We start from the raw sequence: 19,106 nt of genomic DNA on the forward strand, positions 1-19,106 counted from the left end.
TAACTGATGATGGTATTGTTGTTGTGTATTATTCTTATTTGATTGCTTGAAATAAACCATTTCAAATCAAGTCAAATATATCACGTGCGTGTCTCACTGTTTGCCCTCAATTACGACTAATAAACTACCCTTCAACACCCCTTCAATAAACATTAACACACTAATGTGATATCCAACACTCTGGGGTCTAGTTAACATCTTTTGTACTTTACTGTCACCATTTTTTGCTCATTATTTTCACAGAAATCAATAAACCAAATGAACTAAACTTTCAAGCTCTGACTCTATTTTGTGAGAGGCAGAAAATCTAGACAACACCTGCGACAAATCCAGACAAAAAGATGCTTGTAAACAATATATTTTATTTCTCTTTCCTGTAAATGAAATGTATTTTTTCGGCATTATGTAGATCTTCTATGGGGTTATTTTAAAGCGTTTTTGATCTTCCAACAGCCTTATTGTAAATGTCTGCACCTCACATTTGGATAGAATCTGCTACTACAGGCCATCGTTTGATTTTTAGTAGGTTTGTGTCCAGGAGCAACAGATTTTCACGTGAACGTTAAGGATGCTTGGCACACGCATGATCAAAAACCTTTGGAGGAGTGAAAATATTCATTCCAGAAACAGTCACAGGACACCCAAATGGTAGAAGTTTGATGATGAGGAAAAAAAGTGGGGTGGTAGGCGTTTTTTAATCATAATGTCACCCTGAGTCTAAAGATGTTCCTTCACAATTTTGAGCCAGGTATTGATGTTTTTAGACATAACAGAATATAAATGTTTAACCTCCCTAGTAACAGTAAGATTATGTGTGCAAAGGAGTAAAAAATAAGTGCAATAGCACGTCTCTCTTGACCTTTAACGCTCTGTATGCGGCCGGGCTACAGGAGGGGAGGGCAATCTTTAAAACTGGTCTTAAGTCTTTTTCCAACAATCCCAGAAATCCTCAGACTCACAGGAGGGTCTTGAGGAGAATGAGTCATCATTTTCACGCAGACTCTGGCTCTGATGTCATCTATGTGGGATCTTGATGACAGAAACTGATAATAGATGGAAATCATCGTTGCAGAGGTGCACATTAGAACATTTTTTTTGTGAAACCACAGGATCAGACTTGTGCGAGTAAAATTTTAAATTTCAGTTCAGATGAAAATAACAAAGCTGTTTTTTTTTAGTTTTTTTTTTTACATTCTTTGTAAACATTAGACAACGCATCTTTTGTGTCATGAGATCTCAGGTCCATGCTCATTTGTCCTGAAATTTCTCAGGATGCTGAGGTGAGACATACCACAGGATCTGGAAAATGATGCAAGACGATGCTGAGCAGGGGCAGGAGGACTACGGGGAAGATGGGGTAGTGCAGTGTTTGTGTGTTGCTGGGCTGTTGACGTCAGAGCTGCGTCGGTGCACAGTCTGAAAAGTACATCCTGTCGAATTGTTCACACGGAGGCTCGAAGAAGCCTGAACTGTCTCGCTCATCTCAGCAAAAAGCCAGAGTGACAGAAAGAGAGGAGACAGAAGCTGAGGGGGAGGAAATCACACCAACTTCACGTTTGAAGAGGGAAGACTGAGGAATTCCTTGGTGATTCCAGGGAAGATTAGCCAAAAAATGTACATTTTAAGGGGTTCAGTTGGGATTTACTTGTGTTTATGTGATCAAGGACAGATTTAAGTTGTCTCTTATGTGGGTTTTGAAACAGCTTTGAAAAGGAGAGATGGAGGTAGTTTTTACACACTGCAGGTGTTTTTAAAATGGAGGAGACTCGAGCTGACGACGCTGTCTGCATTTAGAAGTGACCTGAATGAAGGCGTGGAATGATGCATAAGGGACGGTGGTGACACGGGGAACAAAGCAGGGGGGAGATGGTGGTGCAGCTATTTTTAGCTATTGTGAGGAGGCCCTTCGACTACTTCCTACGTCACATTTTTACTCCAGGTCGTTTCTCTTCATGACAGGCGCAGCCCCGGATACTGCTGTGCAACGGAGGGTTGAGATGAATACCAAACAGCCAAAGCTGTGAGGGACTGCAGAGGAGTGGGTGTTTTCTATGAGCATCTCCTCCCACAGACTCCTGAACAAAGTCAGTGATTCATGTGAGCGCATGCAATGTGTTCCCCTGTTGTGACTAAAATACATGCTGGAGCAGAACTCTGAAACTGACATTTATTTAGAACAAAAGCTAAAAATATGTTTTCTTGTTTTTTTAAATGAAGCGCCTTAAAATCATGTTTAGAAGTTTATGGAGACTCCCCACTTTACAAATTGTATGTGTGTTTTTCATAAAGACTGTGAAAATGTGAGGATGTTTCCTAACCTTGTATGTCCAAAATGTAGCTAGGTAATTTACACATTTTTTCAATTTAATTTTGCTGTTTTGTTTTTGCTGAATTTGCAAAACACGACAAAATGATAATAGTAATATGCATATAATATAATAATAATAACGTTTTTCAATCCTTGCATTGCAAAAGCAAAGATTTTATGTGGGGGTGGTTTTAAAAATACATTTAAATCAATATTTTAATTTCAATTCCTTAGATTGACAAAGGATTTTTCCGTCAAAGCAATTCATTGTTTTTCTGCTAATAATTTTTATTGCTGGAAATCTTACTTTCCAGCAGTAAAAGTTCCATAAATTTTCAGTTTGGATCATAAAGCAATGTGAAAACTGTTTTTATGACGAAACAATAACCTTTTATTTAAAAAGACAGTGAGAAATAAATTTACTCTAAGTAAGATCCCATAAAATCAATGAATTTGTGGCTCAAGCTGAACTAGTTCAGACATTATACTGTGCGTTTTGAACATTTAAAGGGAAATGTATTTATAAAAATGTTTTTCATTACCTACTAAATAAATGTTTTCTGTATAGGACTAACAACATAACCATGTAATTTTATACTTTAAAAAACAGTGATTTGTTCTTCAGTTTTCATTATTTAGATCCTATTTTAGGAAGTTAGAAAGATTTTATACTTTAGCAAGAAATCTAACTTCATCATATATCTTTCTGTATTTTTTTTTTTAGTAAAAGTTTAATTTTAAACATCATAAAAGGACATCCAAAAAACAGCAATCTGCGTTGAGGTGAGCATAGCACAAACCGGGGTGGAGTCAAGTTAGTGTGAGATGGGAGGGTTGGAGTTTATGATTGGACGAGCGAGACCCAGTTTTTGGTGTGGCTTTTGCTGATTGGCTGATCACGCCTGCGTGGGCGGGGCTTCCTCCTTGACTTTACTACGCTGGTGGAGCTTCTGCTAAAGACGGACCGTAAATGTTTTCTGCATCCTTTGTTTGGTTTCTTGGAGGTTAACACGGCGGATGAGGCGGAGCAGAGTCGAAGAATAAAACAGAAAAACAATCCCAGCAGCTAGAATAAGTTTTTTTTTAACCGATAAGAGCCACAAGTCCAGGACAGAAGCAGCATCGGACCCCCTCGCTTCTTCACCTCCTTCCCCCTCCTCCTCCTCCTCCTGTGAGAATCCGATACGGTTGTTCATTACCCCGACAGCCAGCAGCTCTGATTATCCCCCCCACCCCACCCAAAGAGAGACTGTGGAGGACACGCATCCACGAACACGAATCCCACTCATGCATAGAGACAGACAGGCAAGTGCTTTCCTGCTGCTGCATGTTTGCACGGAGCGCCGCGCGAGGCTCCTATTTTTGTGAATGGATGGAGTCCTCAGGTGTATCAGTGAGGGTTCAAGACACCTGAGCGGAGGGACACTGTTCAAACGGAATCTCAGAAATCCTAGCATTCATCATCACAGCTGATTTAGCCGTGGAAAGGCGCGTGCACATCTACAAACTCTACTCAGACTTGAACTGTTTTGATTGTGTTGCAGAGCTCATCAGACTGAGAGGACACCAACATGGATGCACTGGAGAGTTTATCAGACACACAGGTAAGTGCTTTACTCTACTTCATGTTTATTTTTCTAGATGTTCTCTTCGGTGACTCATTAAACGAGTCACATTGATGATCTCAAGCAAACCTGCGCACAACAAATTATGTCATCTGTGGAAACAAGGAAGTGAGCACTGCCAGTAACGCATGGATTCACCTCTACACAACATACCTTACTAATTTACTAGTAATAGCTATTACTACTACTAGTAGTAGTAGTAATAGCTGTTTATATTTTTATGTTCCACAGTAAGATTTCTATTAAAGATCCACTCCGGGAAAATTCTTTTTGGTTTTTTTTAACATGTTCTTGTGGCATTTTTCCAAAAATTGATGACATATTTAAAGAAAGTGAGGCCTTAAATAGAATTTCTGAGTATTTCATTACTCAAATCATCAGGAGCAGAGGAAAAAGTAACACTTGCCATCTACAGAAGTTACAATCAAAGGGACTCAAGCACATCCACTTGCAGACAAATAGATCCATGTAGGTCTTTGTTTTCCTCCTCTGAGCTGACATTAGGGCTCAAAACTGGATAGCTCCAATATTCATCACCACTTTTGTTGCACCGGTAATGTTAGGTTGGGGGTGTGAGGGGCTGTAAGCTAGCGGGAGAGTGCATAAACAAAGGGATGATGGGAAAGGGGAGCAGGCTTACTCCCCGCCCACAAGCCAGAGGCAAATTTCAGATGACCTACTGACGCTCTGCAGAAACTGTGTCCTAGAAAACAACGCTGATTTTTCGATTTAACAACGGCACAATCAAAATACCACTGGGAACGCTTTTACAATAGATGAAAAGATGATCGGAGTGGGTCTTCAAATGTTTCTGTGATTAATATCCATTATTGACAGCCCCTCTTTGATATCAATGTGAACATAAAGATTAGTAAAAATGCACTTCTCTTCTTTGGCTGATTGTTTAACAGATGGAGGACTTCCTTTCTGGACGCTCCTCCCTGACCCTCACGCTTGGACTTGGTGCCCACACCATGCATGTGCAGCTGCAGCTGTCTGCGCAGGATGTGAAGAAGCTGCAGCAGGACAGGGATTCAAAGCCGCTGTGTGGCTCTGAACTCAAAACTGACGCTCCGACATCTGACAGCGCCCATTCCTCCTTTAGAGGATCCAGTACCTCACAGACTTCCTCTCCAGCTCTGCTCCAGACTGACCTCACATCCTCTGTCCAGAGTACTCAGAGACTCAAGCGTACCGTGAACCCAACAAATCGAGTTCCACCTGGGAACCTTTGTGGTCCCTCATCTGAGGTTCAGTCCCACTCTGCGCCCTCGCTACCTTCAGCGTTTCCATTTGCCAGCTGTCCGGCTGGAAATGCTCCAGTCTGCTCTGCTGGACACGGCGGCTCGGACCCGAGGCCTCAGAGCCCGAGACCAGCCTCCACGGTGTCAGAGGTCAGCCATAGATAGAGCCATCAACACGCCATACAAAAGCATGATCAAATGTTATGTTTGAGTTGCAGTGTGATTCGAAAATAAGCATTTGTTGTTTTTGTTGCAGGTGGGTGTTAATGGGATGGAGTCTCAGCCGTCAGGGGCAGTCATAGAAAGCTTGGTGAATGATTGTCCAGGTGTCGTCTCTGGGACTTTTTCAGGTCAGTGGAGGAGACCGCGCCCCTTCTGGTATATGTAACCCATAAAATCAACTAAATAAAGACTGTAAAGACAAGAGTACAACACAAGTTTGCAATTATCATGCCACTTTTTATTAGAATGAAACGCATTTAGTAGAAATCTCATCAGCAATTTTTGTCTTCCATCAGGGACTCTGTCGTCTTGCAGTCAGAGTCATCCTCGACGTGGCGTCGCCATCATTCTTCAAATCCTCAACGATCTCCTCATAGCAGCCCACCGACACCAGAGGGCTCTAACTCCTCCTTTTCCTCCCAGCTCTGCGGTCGGCCAACTCACCACAGAGGAGGCCCGCAAGAAAAGAAGGAGGCTGCCGACAAAGAAGAGAGTGTGTCACCATGGTAAAAACAGAAACCGAGGCAGTCCTGCTGGTTTACTGTGTAACTTTAATGTGTAACTGTTCACCTTCAGTCGGTGCTCCGAGATTCAGACAGGGAAGTGAAGCTGATCTCACGTGAGCAGAAAAATGTGATCGCTCCGGTTTTTCTGTTCACAAGAAAACAAAACCTGCTCTGATTACTTCATTAAAAAGAGATGGGGACTGCAATGAGAGGCCTAACTGATGTCATTCAGTGTTTTTGTTAGACTTGTGTGATCTAATCATCATGAATTTCCTTTCTTGTGATGCTGAATTAGTTGAAAATATTTATTGAGACATACAATTAGCTGTTCTGTGGCATATTTTTCCCATTTTCCAACTAATTCAATGCATTTTAACATGAAATCATTAGCTTTTTTTTACAACTATAAACCTTTACTAGATTTTTTAAAGGCTTATAGTCGTATTTTTGACTCAACTTCTATGAGCCCTGCAGAAGCCTGGTCTTAAAACTTTACATTTGATTTGTTTTAACCTTTGTTAAACAATGTACCAGTCGTTGAGAACCAGTTCTTGTTTACAGTGACAAACTGGATCTGTTTACGTGAAAAAGGCATCCGTGGGCCGCAAAACAAGTAAAACCTGCAGAACATGAGAGGTTCAGAACAGGGAAACACTGCTGTTAAATGAAATTTCACATGAAGTAAGCAAAGTGTTCTTAACTTTAGGCTGCAATGTTAATGAACATGTGGAGCCAAAAATATCAAATCAAGCATTAAGACATGCACAGGCACATGCAAAAAAGGTAATTTTACCTATATTTGTTGTGCATAAACTACATGTGTTCTCCTGGCTTTGTTCTTTAATACACTCTTTCTCTCAATTCATCCTCAAGTGAAGCAAAGTTTAAATGTTTTATTCCCAAGCACTTTATCAGATAAATTGATTATAAAATAATTAAAAATGTCTGATTTTAAATTTTTTGCTTGTCTAACAGGTTATTTTCTGTCTTCTATGCAGGCGATGAAAGCCGACCGCTTAACTCTGTAGCAGAAGAAAACCAAACCATGCATTGTAAGCTAGAACGCCTCCAGCTTTTGATGCGACAGAGGCGTCTTCGCAGAAGAACTCGCCAGAACTCTCATCTCAACCAAACTACTTGTTGGTATCAGCATCAGCGCTCCTAACCTTCTGGAAGGGGAAGGTCCTCTCACTGTGCTGAGCTCAAATAAAGAGGTCATTTAGTGTCGCACATTTCTGTCTCTGGTCCAATAGTTCCCAATGTGTGTCTTTGTTTGTAACCCAGGCTGGAAATATATTTAAAAAACACTGAACTGAGACTTAAATTTAGGCCTTAAATATGTTTGATGCATTGGAAATAATCTAGAAAATGTTTTTTATACACTGTCATCTCAGTAAAACTACAACTGTTGTGTCTTTGTGGGTTTGTAGTAAAGCCTTAGAGTTGTTGTAGTCTGGTTCCTCTGAAATAATGTTTTCTCAAAGGTCATAGTATTAGTTGTCCTTGAGTCTACACAAATCTTAACGTTTACAACTGTGTCTGAAAAAAGAAAACTTTTGTGTTTATGCATTTTTTTATGCTATTGCCTTAAATGTTTCTGTTTTCATGTACACTATGGGTTTTCTCTGGGTATCCCTTTAAAATGATATAAACATTCAAAAGGTAGGCAAATAATGAATAAAAATAAAAGAAAACTGGAACTTTTTATGTCTTTTTTTTCCACTGGAGGAAGAAACAAAATGAAGGCCTGTCTGTTTAATTCAATTCAATTTTATTTGTATAGCACAAATTCACAACAACAGTTGTCTCAATGGGCTTTGTATCGGTAAAGTTAAACATAAAATCAAAAGGATCATGAATACATAGAGTTCCATAGACTAAAATGAACTAACAAACTGACTAAGCTAGACTGGCATCCCTGCCCGTAGACCCCCCTTCGCGGTAAGGAAAAACTCCTGAAAAAAACGGATTCCGGAAAAAACGAAGAAACCTCAGGGGTGCCCACATGAAGGAGGGATCCTCCCCCAGGACGGACAGGCGATTTACCAGAACTCATAGAGAAGAACTACCTTATCTAACTCTACAACTACATATTTAAAGTCCAGCAGACGAAATTCATCCAGACGGAGTTGGGGGGACAGTCAGGGGCGCGAGTCGAGCCGGAGACAGGATCCACAGCCAGGTGTAGAAGCAGTAGTAGAGGCGAGCCAGAGACAAGGTACACGGTCAGGTACAGGAGCACGGATTAGCCAACTGGAATCTGGAAGCACTCCCACTCACCTGGAGGGGAGAGGGAAAGAAGGACAGTACATGAATCGCACTGCACCAAACAGAGGCATGGAGAACTAAATTATGAATAATGATCAAGAATAGAGAGGAGAAGAAGGGTAGAAGCATAAAGAGGACAGAACCCCAATGCATCATACTAGTAAAAAAAAATGACTGTCATATGGTTCCTCAGGATTCAAGTTTGTTTTCTGAATTAGAAAATCTTTATCCTTAACATTTTCAGTGAAAAAAATTCTTAGCCTTTAAAATTTGGGTTGCTGTTTGGAAAAAATAAACCTTTGTTGTCTTATTTCCAACTCAAAAAGTGCACTCTGGCACAGGTTAGGATGCAGCAGTAGATTATTTTGAATCTCTGTAAATGTTCTCAGCTTCAGGAATGCAGGAAAGTTAATGTAATTATTCAGTACCTAACTTCATCTGTTAGGTGGAGTCAGAGGATATGAATAAAACATGCATGTGTGAATATGAAAAAATGTGCTTTCAATATTTAGCTTTCTTAAACTGTTTCTTTTAAAATTCTTGTAGTTTTGAAAATGGCACATAATAAAATTTTATTTTCATAGATATATAAAATTTTGCTTTCAAGTGTGATCCTCAATGTCCAAAATGGAACAATCAGAAAATGGCACGAATTCCCTTTTGATTATAAAATAGATTAGTTTGAAGTAAGTTATATATTGCTCTGCTAATAAATTCTACAAAAACGGTTTAAATTTTACAACTTTAAGAGACCCACGTTTTCTCCAAAAAATGTGGTTTAATTAAACAGAAAAGGCAAAAAAAGACGTATTTAACACATGCCGAACTTACAGCAGAAACATGTTTTGTTCAAAATACAAAAACGATCGTAACACTTAAGAGATGTATGAAAGCAAAAAGAAGCATACTAGCAAACTATAAAAGAAGCAAACTTTATTGTAAAATTCAAAAACAACAACCCAACAAAATAAACGACTTTTAACTTTGACTAGTAGGCAAGAGAAGGGTTTAAAATTGCTTTTCGAACAGTATTTTCTTTTGAGGGTTAAATGCCTTTTTCCTTACAGAACAACACGTGGGCTTAGTTTCGGTCTCTAAAATCTCTTTGTTTGGTGTCGTTTTCCGGGTCCAACCGCCAGAATTTCCTGAACAGTAGGTGGCGGTATTAGCCTTTAAAGTTACAATGCGGGATTTCAGAGCTCTAAACCACCATAGAAGAAGAAGATGCAGCTTGTATAAATACGAAGGACCGTTCCCTCCCCCGCCATTTATCTGCATTGCAGCACCGTGCGTCTTTCTCTCCATCCCTTGTAAGGACAAAGGTAATCGCAGTCTTTTTTTAAACTGTGTTGAAATGGTGAAATATGGTGCTTATGTTTGCTTTAAAGAGCAAGTGACCTAAATGTTTTTCTTCGCAATCTAACTTGTCTTAGGAAAATCATAATTTTTAAATTTAGGATTTTCAATCTTAAAATGCGTAAAAAACTAACTATATTTTGCAGTAATTGTATGAGTAATAGTAGGTTAAACTGTCGTTGACCTAATTTTCTCAAAGTGGGGCACTTATGTAACCTTGAAAAGAGGCTTTGCGGACTCGTGGCGAAGTAGGTCATTGAACAAAGAAGACGAGCTCGACGCCACAAAATGGCGCTGGGTGAAAAAATTAAATCCTTCGCAGCACCATCTATTTGTACCGTTTCGTTGTGTTTAAGGTGCATATAGCCAATATTAATTGTGAGTAATGTATTATGGTATGTTTTCATAAAAACAACTTAAATTTTAAGTTAAATTTAAGGCGGTCCAGCTTTGGCGCTAAAGTGCGCAACGTGCGGTCGCCATTTTGAGTCGTCTCGCTGACCTACTTTCACAATGCCCCACCCTAGTAACCCTTAATGCTCGATGTTTCCTTTCATTTATTCATGTATTCTTTTTTTAATAATCGATTTGGTTTCTCTTTATATGCAGCTATCCCTTAAAATGTCGGACGAAGGCAAACTTTTTATTGGAGGTCTGAGCTTCGAGACCAACGAAGACTCTCTTGCCGCCGCTTTTGGCAAATATGGAACCATCGAAAAAGGTAAACATTTGACGGTGCTTTAAAATTTGTATAAACACTAGTGTCGTTATTTTTTTTTTACAATTTTTTTTTTTGGTCTTTTCAGTCGATGTGATCAGAGACAAAGAGACCGGAAGATCACGTGGTTTCGGCTTTGTGAAGTACGACAATGTTGAAGATGCTAAAGATGCGCTGGACGCAATGAACGGAAAGGTATGTTGTCGATTATTTATTTCTTGCTTAAGAAGTTTTGTTTTAAAAATAAAATTAAAATTTCATGCATTTTGTTCCCCAGACGCTTGATGGCCGGGCGATCCGAGTGGACGAAGCAGGGAAGGGAGGTCGCGCCAGAGGAGGATTTTCATCAGGCCCGCGCGGTGGACGCTTCAGCGGATCAAGGGGTAGGGGCGGCCGTGGTTTCTCCAGGGGTGAGAACTGCTGAAGAATAAAAACCTCGCTCCACTTTAAATTTGGTGCGGTAAACCCTATTTTAATCCGTTGTTTCTTTCATGTTTATAGGTGGCTACAACAGCGACAGAGGCTACGGAGACAGAAGTTATGGCGACAGGAGCTTTGGAGGCGGAGACAGGAGCTTTGGTGGAAGCGGTGGCGGATTCAGAAGTGGTGGATACTCATCCAGCGGCTACAGAGACAATAGGTAAGTTTAATCATTTTTTATTGTTGAATGATCGCATAATGAGGTGAATTAATAATTTTTATCATTCATATAGGGGGCAGGGAGGATATGGTGACCGATCTGGGTCTTACAGGGACGGCTATGACAGCTATGGTAAGCATTGAGCTTTAATCACACTTTGGGGCTAAAAGACTATAATCATTAGGATTGTAGCGTTTTTAGGAACAAGTTTAATGCCTAGTCATAAATGCAGCTCGTGATGGGGTGTCCTCAACCTTTAGTTGGTACAACTTGATCTCGAATCTGCCCCTTGTTGCAAAAAAAGACCTCAATCCCTCTCATATTACGAATTTCCGAACTTTGCACAAGAGGATGGAGGAGAAAACGAAATAATGCTGCCACCTCTAAAGTTGCCTTGTCCTATGACGGTGCCTCTTTGACAGAATAAAGGGAGGGTTAGTATACTACCTGGTGGGATGAAGAATGTAATGAAACTCCAGTGTCGGAACTTTCAGTGTCTTCACCTTTTTGCCCACTTCTGCTCCCCCAGCTTCACACGAGTAAACACCTCCTTGAATCAAGACCATCACTTGGCTGGCTGTTTTTGAAAGATGCTCTCCTCAAGAAAATTGTCCATGTATTTTGCTGACCTGTTTTGTAGTTCGCCACCTTAAGTGTAGTTGTTAATTTGCTCCTCAAAACCTGTTACAACAGTTAACGAGTCTTGCCTGGCTCAATTTGACAACTTCCTACAGCTTTGATTCGATCTGTCCTTGGTAGAGCACAGAGCCATTCTCAATTTGGGAGCTTCTGATAGCTCAGCGACAGCTTTGCTGTAGACCTTTTTTGTCTGACACTTTACATGTGTTCTAATATAATTTTCAATTTTTATTATAAAGTATAATGGGGCATAGTTTTCCTTGGTCAATCATCTACCTCCTTAAGAGTTTTAAATTGAGTAAGGAAAAAGCTTAAATAGTTTTGGGGTTTATGGATGAAGTCCTTTTCCTATTGAGAGAACCTTCATTCAGCCAAGGCTCCTTTCTGTTCCATTTCCCAAAAGAGTGAATGCCTTTGACTGGTGAACTACACATCCGAAGTGGCCGGCTGTTCATGAAGTTGCACAATGCAGCATGCTACAGTCTGTCCAAGGTATCTTCTGTGCTCTCTGCTCAACGTCTGCATTATAAATGTGCTGTAAAATGGACTGTTTAAAGTGATTCAAAATGTAATTTCGTTTACCCAAAAGTTTAGTCTAAAGCGGGAACAGTTTTGTACTTTTTGTTCTTTGTATGATACAAGAATATTTTTTTTTGTCAGTTTGGCTTCATGGAGCCTATTAAACGAAACATGGAAAATGATCCTGATTCTGCCTGTTGAAAGTGATCACGTGGGAGTCAGATGGGAAGAAATTGAGATGGAAGTAAAAGATCAGCTGAAATCAAAATTGAGTTAAAATGCATTACAGTTGCAGTCGAGTGATATGTGACTTTTGCATTTTTAAATCAAATTTTTGTGCTAGATAGCTTTTTACCCAATGCACTCTGAAGTCAAGTCAGCCATGTTTGAACAGTGTCTTGGTCAACCTTCCAGTTAAGGGAAGTGCCAAACGGCACAAGGAATGGTACAATGCCTGTCATGTCAATGCTCCATTACGTTCCAAGAACTCAGCCTCCTCAATAACCAACAAGTCCTTGAAGAGTGAAGCGTTGCGCCTACCAAGTGCTCATCCGATGAAAGCTGCTCTTGCCTAGCTCAAATGTGAAGAAAGTAGGCCAATGCACGTGAGGTAAAAATCTCCTTTTGCTTTGCTCACATCCTTCAAACTCAGTTCTCATTGTTTCCATGAATGCCTTCCAAGTTAGCCGCTGTGTAACATCCTCTGCTTCAGATGTCTTACAAACATTCCAAGCCTCTGCTCTGATTCAGATTACCATAAGTGGAGGGAAGGTCTCTAAAGCTCCTCTGGATTGTATCGCCCCACCTACAGTCTACAAAAGAGCATTTTTGCCTCCTTAACCATGGGTAGCATTGTTCTCAGTCAACTTCTGATCACTGCATTACTCCTCAAATTTGCTCCGATAATGCCCCTCAGCTGTCCTGATGTTACATATACTGCACTCAAGTGTCTTGTTGGATGTATGTTTTAATAGTATTGCATGCTGTCAACTGAATCTTCTGTTCTGATGTGCTTGGTCTAATGCAGTTTTCTTTCTCTAGTGACTTGACGTGATAGGGGACAGACTTGATCTACCGTGTGATGTGGCACAAGTAGTCTGTTACGGGGAAACCGGGCCTGAGCCGTACCTGGTAAGTCTCCTGGACCAGAGATGTGAATTATCTGTGATTACATCTGACTAATTTGATCTTTATCTTTCAGGTCTGGGATGCGATGTGATGGCTTCACGCAGTTTGAAGGCCTGTAGTGGCCTGCAATGGATGGTTGAAGATGGCCGCAGTGACAAACTGCAAAAGAAATGCTTTTTATGTTAAAATAAAGATTTTAGTAAATCTGAAAACAGTTTTTCTTTTTCATAATCATATTTGAAGCTTGTGAATTGGGTTGAGGAGAAAATGGAAAATGTCTTTAATAGCCAGGAAAGTCTGCAGAAAGGCTATAAAAAAATTGGTGAGACCTGCTCCCATTTAGAAAGGAGTTGAGGATGGAAAAAGGGCCTTAATACAGACGACAGAATAGGTAGAAAAAGATTGGCTGGTAACTTTCCATGAAGATGCGCCATCTTGGTCTCATGAGGATACACGTTTTAAGATTGCATCAGCTGGCCAGTGATTGGGTGTAAGGAGTGACGTGGGGGTTGTTTGCCTGACAACAAAGCAACCAATAAGCTACGAGACAGAGTTGGGCTACACCACTGACTATTAAATGGGTGGACAAGATTTCGTTGCGCCGTTTGTAGTCAGAGAAACCAGTTTTTACAAGGTTCCAAATTTTTTGTAGCAGTCTTTTGCTCATCTGTGGTCAAGCAGCTGTCAGTGGCTTGAGCGGTAGTAAGAACAGAATGCCCTCATTGGTTGAGAACAGGCGCTTGGTTTAGGAATCAGACGGCTTCATGTTGTAGAATCGAAAGTACACCGCTTAGCGTTTGCAGTTGATCGGAAATGCTGAGGGGACAAGTTTCAGTCCGTAAAGTAAACAGCTCTTGGTACCAGGAAAGTTTCCATTCTACATCGAATGTAAATGTCAAACTGTATTTTTGAAAGGTCACTTAATGTTGTTTTTCGAAATTGTGAAAGCAGGAATAAGATTTTTTGGTAGGCACAGCTAACTTATAAATCCCCCCCCCCCCCCCCCCCCCCCCTGTCAGTTAAAATTATATAAAATAAGATATTCCTGTATTAGTCCCACGATGAAGAAATTTCCTTTTTGCTGCAGCAGTACAGGTACAATATGCACACATGTATATTTCCAAAAATTGCACAGGATGACCATATAATCAGTTATTGCACAGGGTAAAAGAAATATGACAGAGATGATGATGTTGGTTAACGTGGTTCACTGGGAGCAGCTAATGTTGTACAGTCTAACAGGTAGAAACGACCTGCTGTGTTGCTCCTTCAGACACTTAAGATGTATCAGTCTGACGCTGAAGGAGCTGCACAGTGAGGACACAGAATCATACATGGGTTGGGCGTTGTTCTCCATCATAGATGATAGCTTAGCTACCATCCTCCTCTCTCCAATCTCTCGTATTGAGTCCAAAGGCAGCCCCAGAACGGAGCTGGGCTTCTTCACCAGCCTCTCCAGCCGCCAAGATGCTGCTACACAAGCAGACCGCTCCATAAAAATGGCTGATGCCACCACAGAGTCATAAAAAGTCTTAATGAGAAATCCCTGCACTCCTAAAGACCTCAATCTCCTCAATAGATAAAGTCTGCTCTGTCCTTTTTTGTACAGTGCTTCTGTATTGTGTGACCAGTCCAGTTTATTCTTGAGGTGAACACCCAAGTACTTGTACGAATCTACTCTCTCAATGTCCCTTCCTTGGATGTTCTTCGGCGCTAATGTAGAGTGTGGATCCCTGCGAAAATCTACCACCACCCCCTTGGTTTTCCCTGCATTGATCTGGAGGTAGTTTCGCTGAAACCAGTCCACAAAGTTCTGAATCAGTTCTCTATACTCTTTGTCATTGTCATCCATGATTAGTCCGACAGCAGCAGAGTCATCCGAGAACTTCTGCAGGTGACAAGATGCTGAGCTGAACATTAAGTCTGCGGTGTAGATAGTGAACAGGAACCGAGCCAGAACTGTTCCCTGCGGTGCTCCTGTGTTACATACGATCATGTCAGACTGACAGTGGCCTGACCTCACATACTGCCGTCGGTTTGAGGGGTAGTCCAGCATCCATGCAGACAGATGCTGGTCCACGCCCCATGTGCACCAACTTGTCCCTCAGCAGCGCTGAAGAAGTCGAAACACGACTCTCACAGTGCTCCCAGTCTGGTCCAGGTGTGACAGAGCTCTGTCCAGGAGGAAGATGACAGCATCCTCAACTCTGATACCGGGCCGGTAAGCGAACTGCAGCGGGTCCACTGACTGGCTGACCATGGGACGAAGATGTGTGAGCACCAGCCTGTCCATTTATTTAATATTCAAAAAATGTATCTGTAAAGCTCCACATAAAATAATACAGTAGAAGCCTTAACTGATCCTGAGTTACTCAGTCTTTTTAACCCTTGTGCTATCTTAGATGACCCCACCCTTACAATGACGTGTTCTCCCTACCATGACAAAGGTGGAAAGATTTCATGTAATTCATGGACACCAGTGAACATCACAAATCATTGAAGAAAAAAGGTTCAGAGCACTGTCTATTGGGTCTAGATGACCCAACTCCCAATGTTAAAGTGCCTAGGATAGCACAAGGGTTACAGAAGAAGAAGAAAAAAAAAAAAGAGAGAAGCTGAGATGGGGTACGGAAAAAAGATACTTTATTATTGAACATTTACAAGCTGAAGGAAAATACAGGTCCACGTGCTCTTGGCTGTGGAGAGTGGTGGAAACGAGGACACGCTCCTTCTGGTGACTAAACGTACCACAAGAAGCCAAAACGCTTGTGTAGAAGCTCTTCGCGTGGCCGGAGGTGGAAGAGCTCCTCTGTCAGAGGGGTGGTCCAGCGATCTGTGTGGAAGACGCTCTCACCCACCTGCAATAGTTACAGAGCAAAAAATAAAAAGAAAAACATGTTTATTGGCCTCTGGAGGTTTTTAACCGGATTAAAACTGTCAAAGAAACATTTTGAATATACTTGGACCATTACTTCTGCCATTAGGTTCTAACTATCTCTTTGGTATCATTGTAAACTTTGAAATAAACAAAATCACAAAAAATTGATTTAAATTTCTGAGATTGGATGTTTGTAATATCTGTATAAAACATGCTGTCATTGTTAAGGTATAAACAATTTTTTTTTTTTAGTTCTTATAATATTTATGTATAATTGAAGTGCAGACCTTCATTTTTGCTTGATATGTTTGTCATTTGTAGATTAAAAATGACTATCCCGGTAAATTTGAGATAATTTCTATTCATTTTCTTATAGGGAGTACTTAAAAAAGCATCAGGGACCCCTTTACCTTCCATCCTGGCACATCTTTCATGACGATTGCTTCCTCTTCCAGGTTTTCTCTCAGCATCCTCAAGGTCCTGGAGAAATGCAAATACAGTTGTTACACACAAAGACCGTTCTCCTTTTTCGAGCGTTTGGAAGAGATTCCAGCATCACCTTCGGTCTTGTTCTGCTTGTAACAGAGGCAACAGAGCTATCCGTGCTTCCAGCTCCTCAATCTGCAGTCGCCTATAAAACACAATGGCTGCTGTAACCTTCACAACACCCCGTCCAAGGAAATGCATGACGTCTCCTACCTCCTTTCTCTGTTCCAGCTGAATAGTCTCCAATATCCAAACACCATGATGCCGATGCCAATGCCAAACATACTGTATCCTAAAATGTAAAGAACAATGAATTAATTCTCTACATTTTTTCAAAGCTTTTGTGTTTTTACAGAAAAACATGAAGTATCATAAGGCAAGTGATGGTTAAATATCAATTTCCATCTTGAAGGGTGGACTTAGAACTTTGTGCTGGTCCGGGGGACCCTGACACCCGCCTTTAGTAATACAGCTATACACAGAGATGACTGGGGGTCTTTTTAGTGCTAACATGTTTTCCTTTAGTACCTCTTTAATCAATCTTTCATTGATTCAGTTACTAATTTCTCTCTTTTGATTTATACATCGTGTTTTTTTCCCCCTCATTCTTTGACCCCCAGCTGGTCCCAGTAGATGGTTGACCTTCAGAGTCTGGCTTTAAGAAAATCTGGAAATATTTGAGTGAATCTGTTGGCCAATAAACTGATTGAAAAGTCTAACTTTTTTGTGTCATTCAAAATATAAATTTTAACTACCTCAGTAATGGATTATGTCTGTTTTATAGTTAAATATTTTGATATAAAACAGACCAGATAATTGTTACATATAGTCTGATAAATATTGGTAAACTGATGCTTTTGTTGTTTACTATTAGAATTGCAATATTATTAGGTATGATTGTATAGCTTTCAGCTCCGTAACTGTTAAAAAGGCAAATTACAAATCATAATAATATTCAAACAAAGGCATTAGTAAGTTTAGCACAAAACCTAAGAAAATGTGGGTTAAAAAGATTTGTTTTATGATTTCTTCTTGGCAATGAACCCAGTACTGATAATTCCCTATTACATTGCCTAAAAATAATAATCATTTTATTTATCACCAAAAACGATTATTATAATAAATAAATTAAATGCAAAAGACATTTGTTGTGCTATGTATGTATGTTTAAAAACTGGATTTAAACCAAAAAAAAATTATTACACAAAATCTGTCTTCTTTTAGCCTGACAGTAAACAGTTTTGTGAATATTTATTGCGCATTTGCCGTAATATAATAAATATTTAGCTGACTTTAGTCTTGACCTAACAGCAAAGATGTGCTGGCTAGTAGTTAGCATGCGGTTAGCATTGCTGTTTATAAAAAAAAAAAACCTAACATCTTAAAACGCTATGGGCATTCTAACAAGACAGTGACAAAATTAGAACTTAGTAGATGAGTCAATGAGTAAAACCAGCTACTACACTTGCTTTGTGTTGTTACGATTATTACTCCAGTATGCTAGGTAGTTAGCTTGCGCGGCTAATTCGTAAAGTAGTGTCATTTTAACACCAACAAAAGTCTAAAAAGCTGTCGAGTAGTGTGTATATTATGCATGTACCCGAAAGTCCTCGTTTCGGTAGGTTTCTCTTGTAATCAAAGGCGGCATAGCCTCCAGGAGGAGGCATGTCCTGCTTCACCTTGGACCCCGCCATCTTCCTCCGGCCTCCTCCACTACACGGTCAGTGACGTGAGTGAAGATTCTTCTTCTCGCAAAATGAAAATCCAAGAATGACTCTCTACCGCCCCCACATGTCAGAATTGAACAATGTCATGCGTTTGGCACTTCGTCGGACCATATTTTGTACATATTCTTTTTGAATAGTATATTTTTAAATCTATTTTTTGAAGAAGAGAAACATCAATTATTTGTGTTTGTCAGACACAAAAAAAGTAATTTGATTGATGTCAGAGGCAGAAATAAATGTCTAAAGAACACAATCGTGATGCAGAAGCAATAATATTGATATTCAATATTTTCAAGCACACTTTGCATTTTATTTTTCTCTTTTAATTACACAATTTTATACATCTTCATAAAAAATCATTATGTCTCATATCATCCATTTTCATTTGGATTTATTTTAGAGTAGTCTAGAAAAATATCCAACCTTCACTAGGGTTTAGGTTGACTGAGTAAGCTCTGCTGCATTCCTACTGTTTAGACTTGAACTATATTGTCAGAAGTATTCATTTGTCCATGCAAATAATTGAATTTATATGTTTTAATTACTTAATCAGCTAAAAATATGGGAAATCTTGCACACAGATTTGTGCTTTTGAAAACATTTGTGAAAGAATAGGCCGTTTTCACGAGATCAGTGAATTCCATCTAGTGTGCTACTGTGAAAGGATTCCGGCAGTAAAACGATTGCAACTACCCCGTTCCCTCCTTTTTAAATATTACATTCAACTGAGTGATATTGCATTAAAGGACACATTTAGCGTGACCATAATTCAGCAGTGGAATGGTAATTACGTAAACTGACACTTTCTGCAGTCAACACCTGCAGGACTGCAAACTTTGTGA

At 40.1% G+C, this 19,106-nt stretch overlaps 3 protein-coding genes across 10 annotated transcripts; 2 read left to right on the top strand and 1 right to left on the bottom strand.

Moving 5' to 3' along the window:
- Positions 1 to 1,210: 1,210 nt before the first annotated feature.
- On the top strand, positions 1,211 to 7,605 carry LOC101173256 (midnolin-A). Of its 3 annotated transcripts, XM_020711025.3 has the most exons (7): positions 1,211 to 1,614; positions 1,960 to 2,084; positions 3,853 to 3,912; positions 4,845 to 5,327; positions 5,434 to 5,527; positions 5,696 to 5,905; positions 6,904 to 7,605. In XM_020711025.3, exons 3-7 carry the CDS (start codon positions 3,880 to 3,882, stop codon positions 7,068 to 7,070), a joined length of 987 nt encoding a protein of 328 aa, XP_020566684.1. In that variant the 5' UTR covers positions 1,211 to 1,614; positions 1,960 to 2,084; positions 3,853 to 3,879; the 3' UTR covers positions 7,071 to 7,605. The 3 variants fall into 3 exon arrangements, with proteins under 3 accessions (XP_020566684.1, XP_020566683.1, XP_004079361.1); XM_020711024.3 differs by having other exon boundaries at positions 1,211 to 2,097; XM_004079313.5 differs by having other exon boundaries at positions 1,212 to 3,613.
- Positions 7,606 to 9,357: 1,752 nt separating this feature from the next.
- On the top strand, positions 9,358 to 13,385 carry cirbpa (cold inducible RNA binding protein a). Of its 6 annotated transcripts, none has more exons than XR_013650628.1 (8): positions 9,358 to 9,495; positions 10,139 to 10,250; positions 10,336 to 10,442; positions 10,525 to 10,657; positions 10,749 to 10,887; positions 10,961 to 11,019; positions 13,087 to 13,176; positions 13,247 to 13,385. XR_013650628.1 is itself a non-coding variant. In XM_011486718.3 (7 exons), the coding sequence occupies exons 2-7, from the start codon at positions 10,151 to 10,153 to the stop codon at positions 11,428 to 11,430; spliced, it is 552 nt and encodes a 183-aa protein (XP_011485020.1). In that variant the 5' UTR covers positions 9,358 to 9,495; positions 10,139 to 10,150; the 3' UTR covers positions 11,431 to 12,227. The 6 variants fall into 6 exon arrangements, 4 of the variants coding, with proteins under 4 accessions (XP_011485020.1, XP_011485022.1, XP_004079241.1 ...); XR_013650629.1 differs by having other exon boundaries at positions 10,525 to 10,630; XM_011486718.3 differs by lacking the exons at positions 13,087 to 13,176; positions 13,247 to 13,385 and adding an exon at positions 11,417 to 12,227.
- A 2,409-nt stretch (positions 13,386 to 15,794) lies between these two features.
- ndufa13 (NADH:ubiquinone oxidoreductase subunit A13) lies at positions 15,795 to 18,296 on the bottom strand. Its single transcript, XM_004079194.5, has 5 exons — positions 18,138 to 18,296; positions 16,751 to 16,829; positions 16,611 to 16,682; positions 16,462 to 16,531; positions 15,795 to 16,031 (listed from the first exon to the last, which is right to left on the bottom strand). Exons 1-5 carry the CDS (start codon positions 18,229 to 18,231, stop codon positions 15,912 to 15,914), a joined length of 435 nt encoding a protein of 144 aa, XP_004079242.1. The 5' UTR covers positions 18,232 to 18,296; the 3' UTR covers positions 15,795 to 15,911.
- Positions 18,297 to 19,106: the final 810 nt, after the last annotated feature.

Source organism: Oryzias latipes, chromosome 17, assembly GCF_053564925.1.
Source record: "Oryzias latipes strain Hd-rR chromosome 17, Olatipes_Hd-rR_3.1".
Taxonomy (NCBI): Eukaryota; Metazoa; Chordata; class Actinopteri; order Beloniformes; family Adrianichthyidae; genus Oryzias; species Oryzias latipes.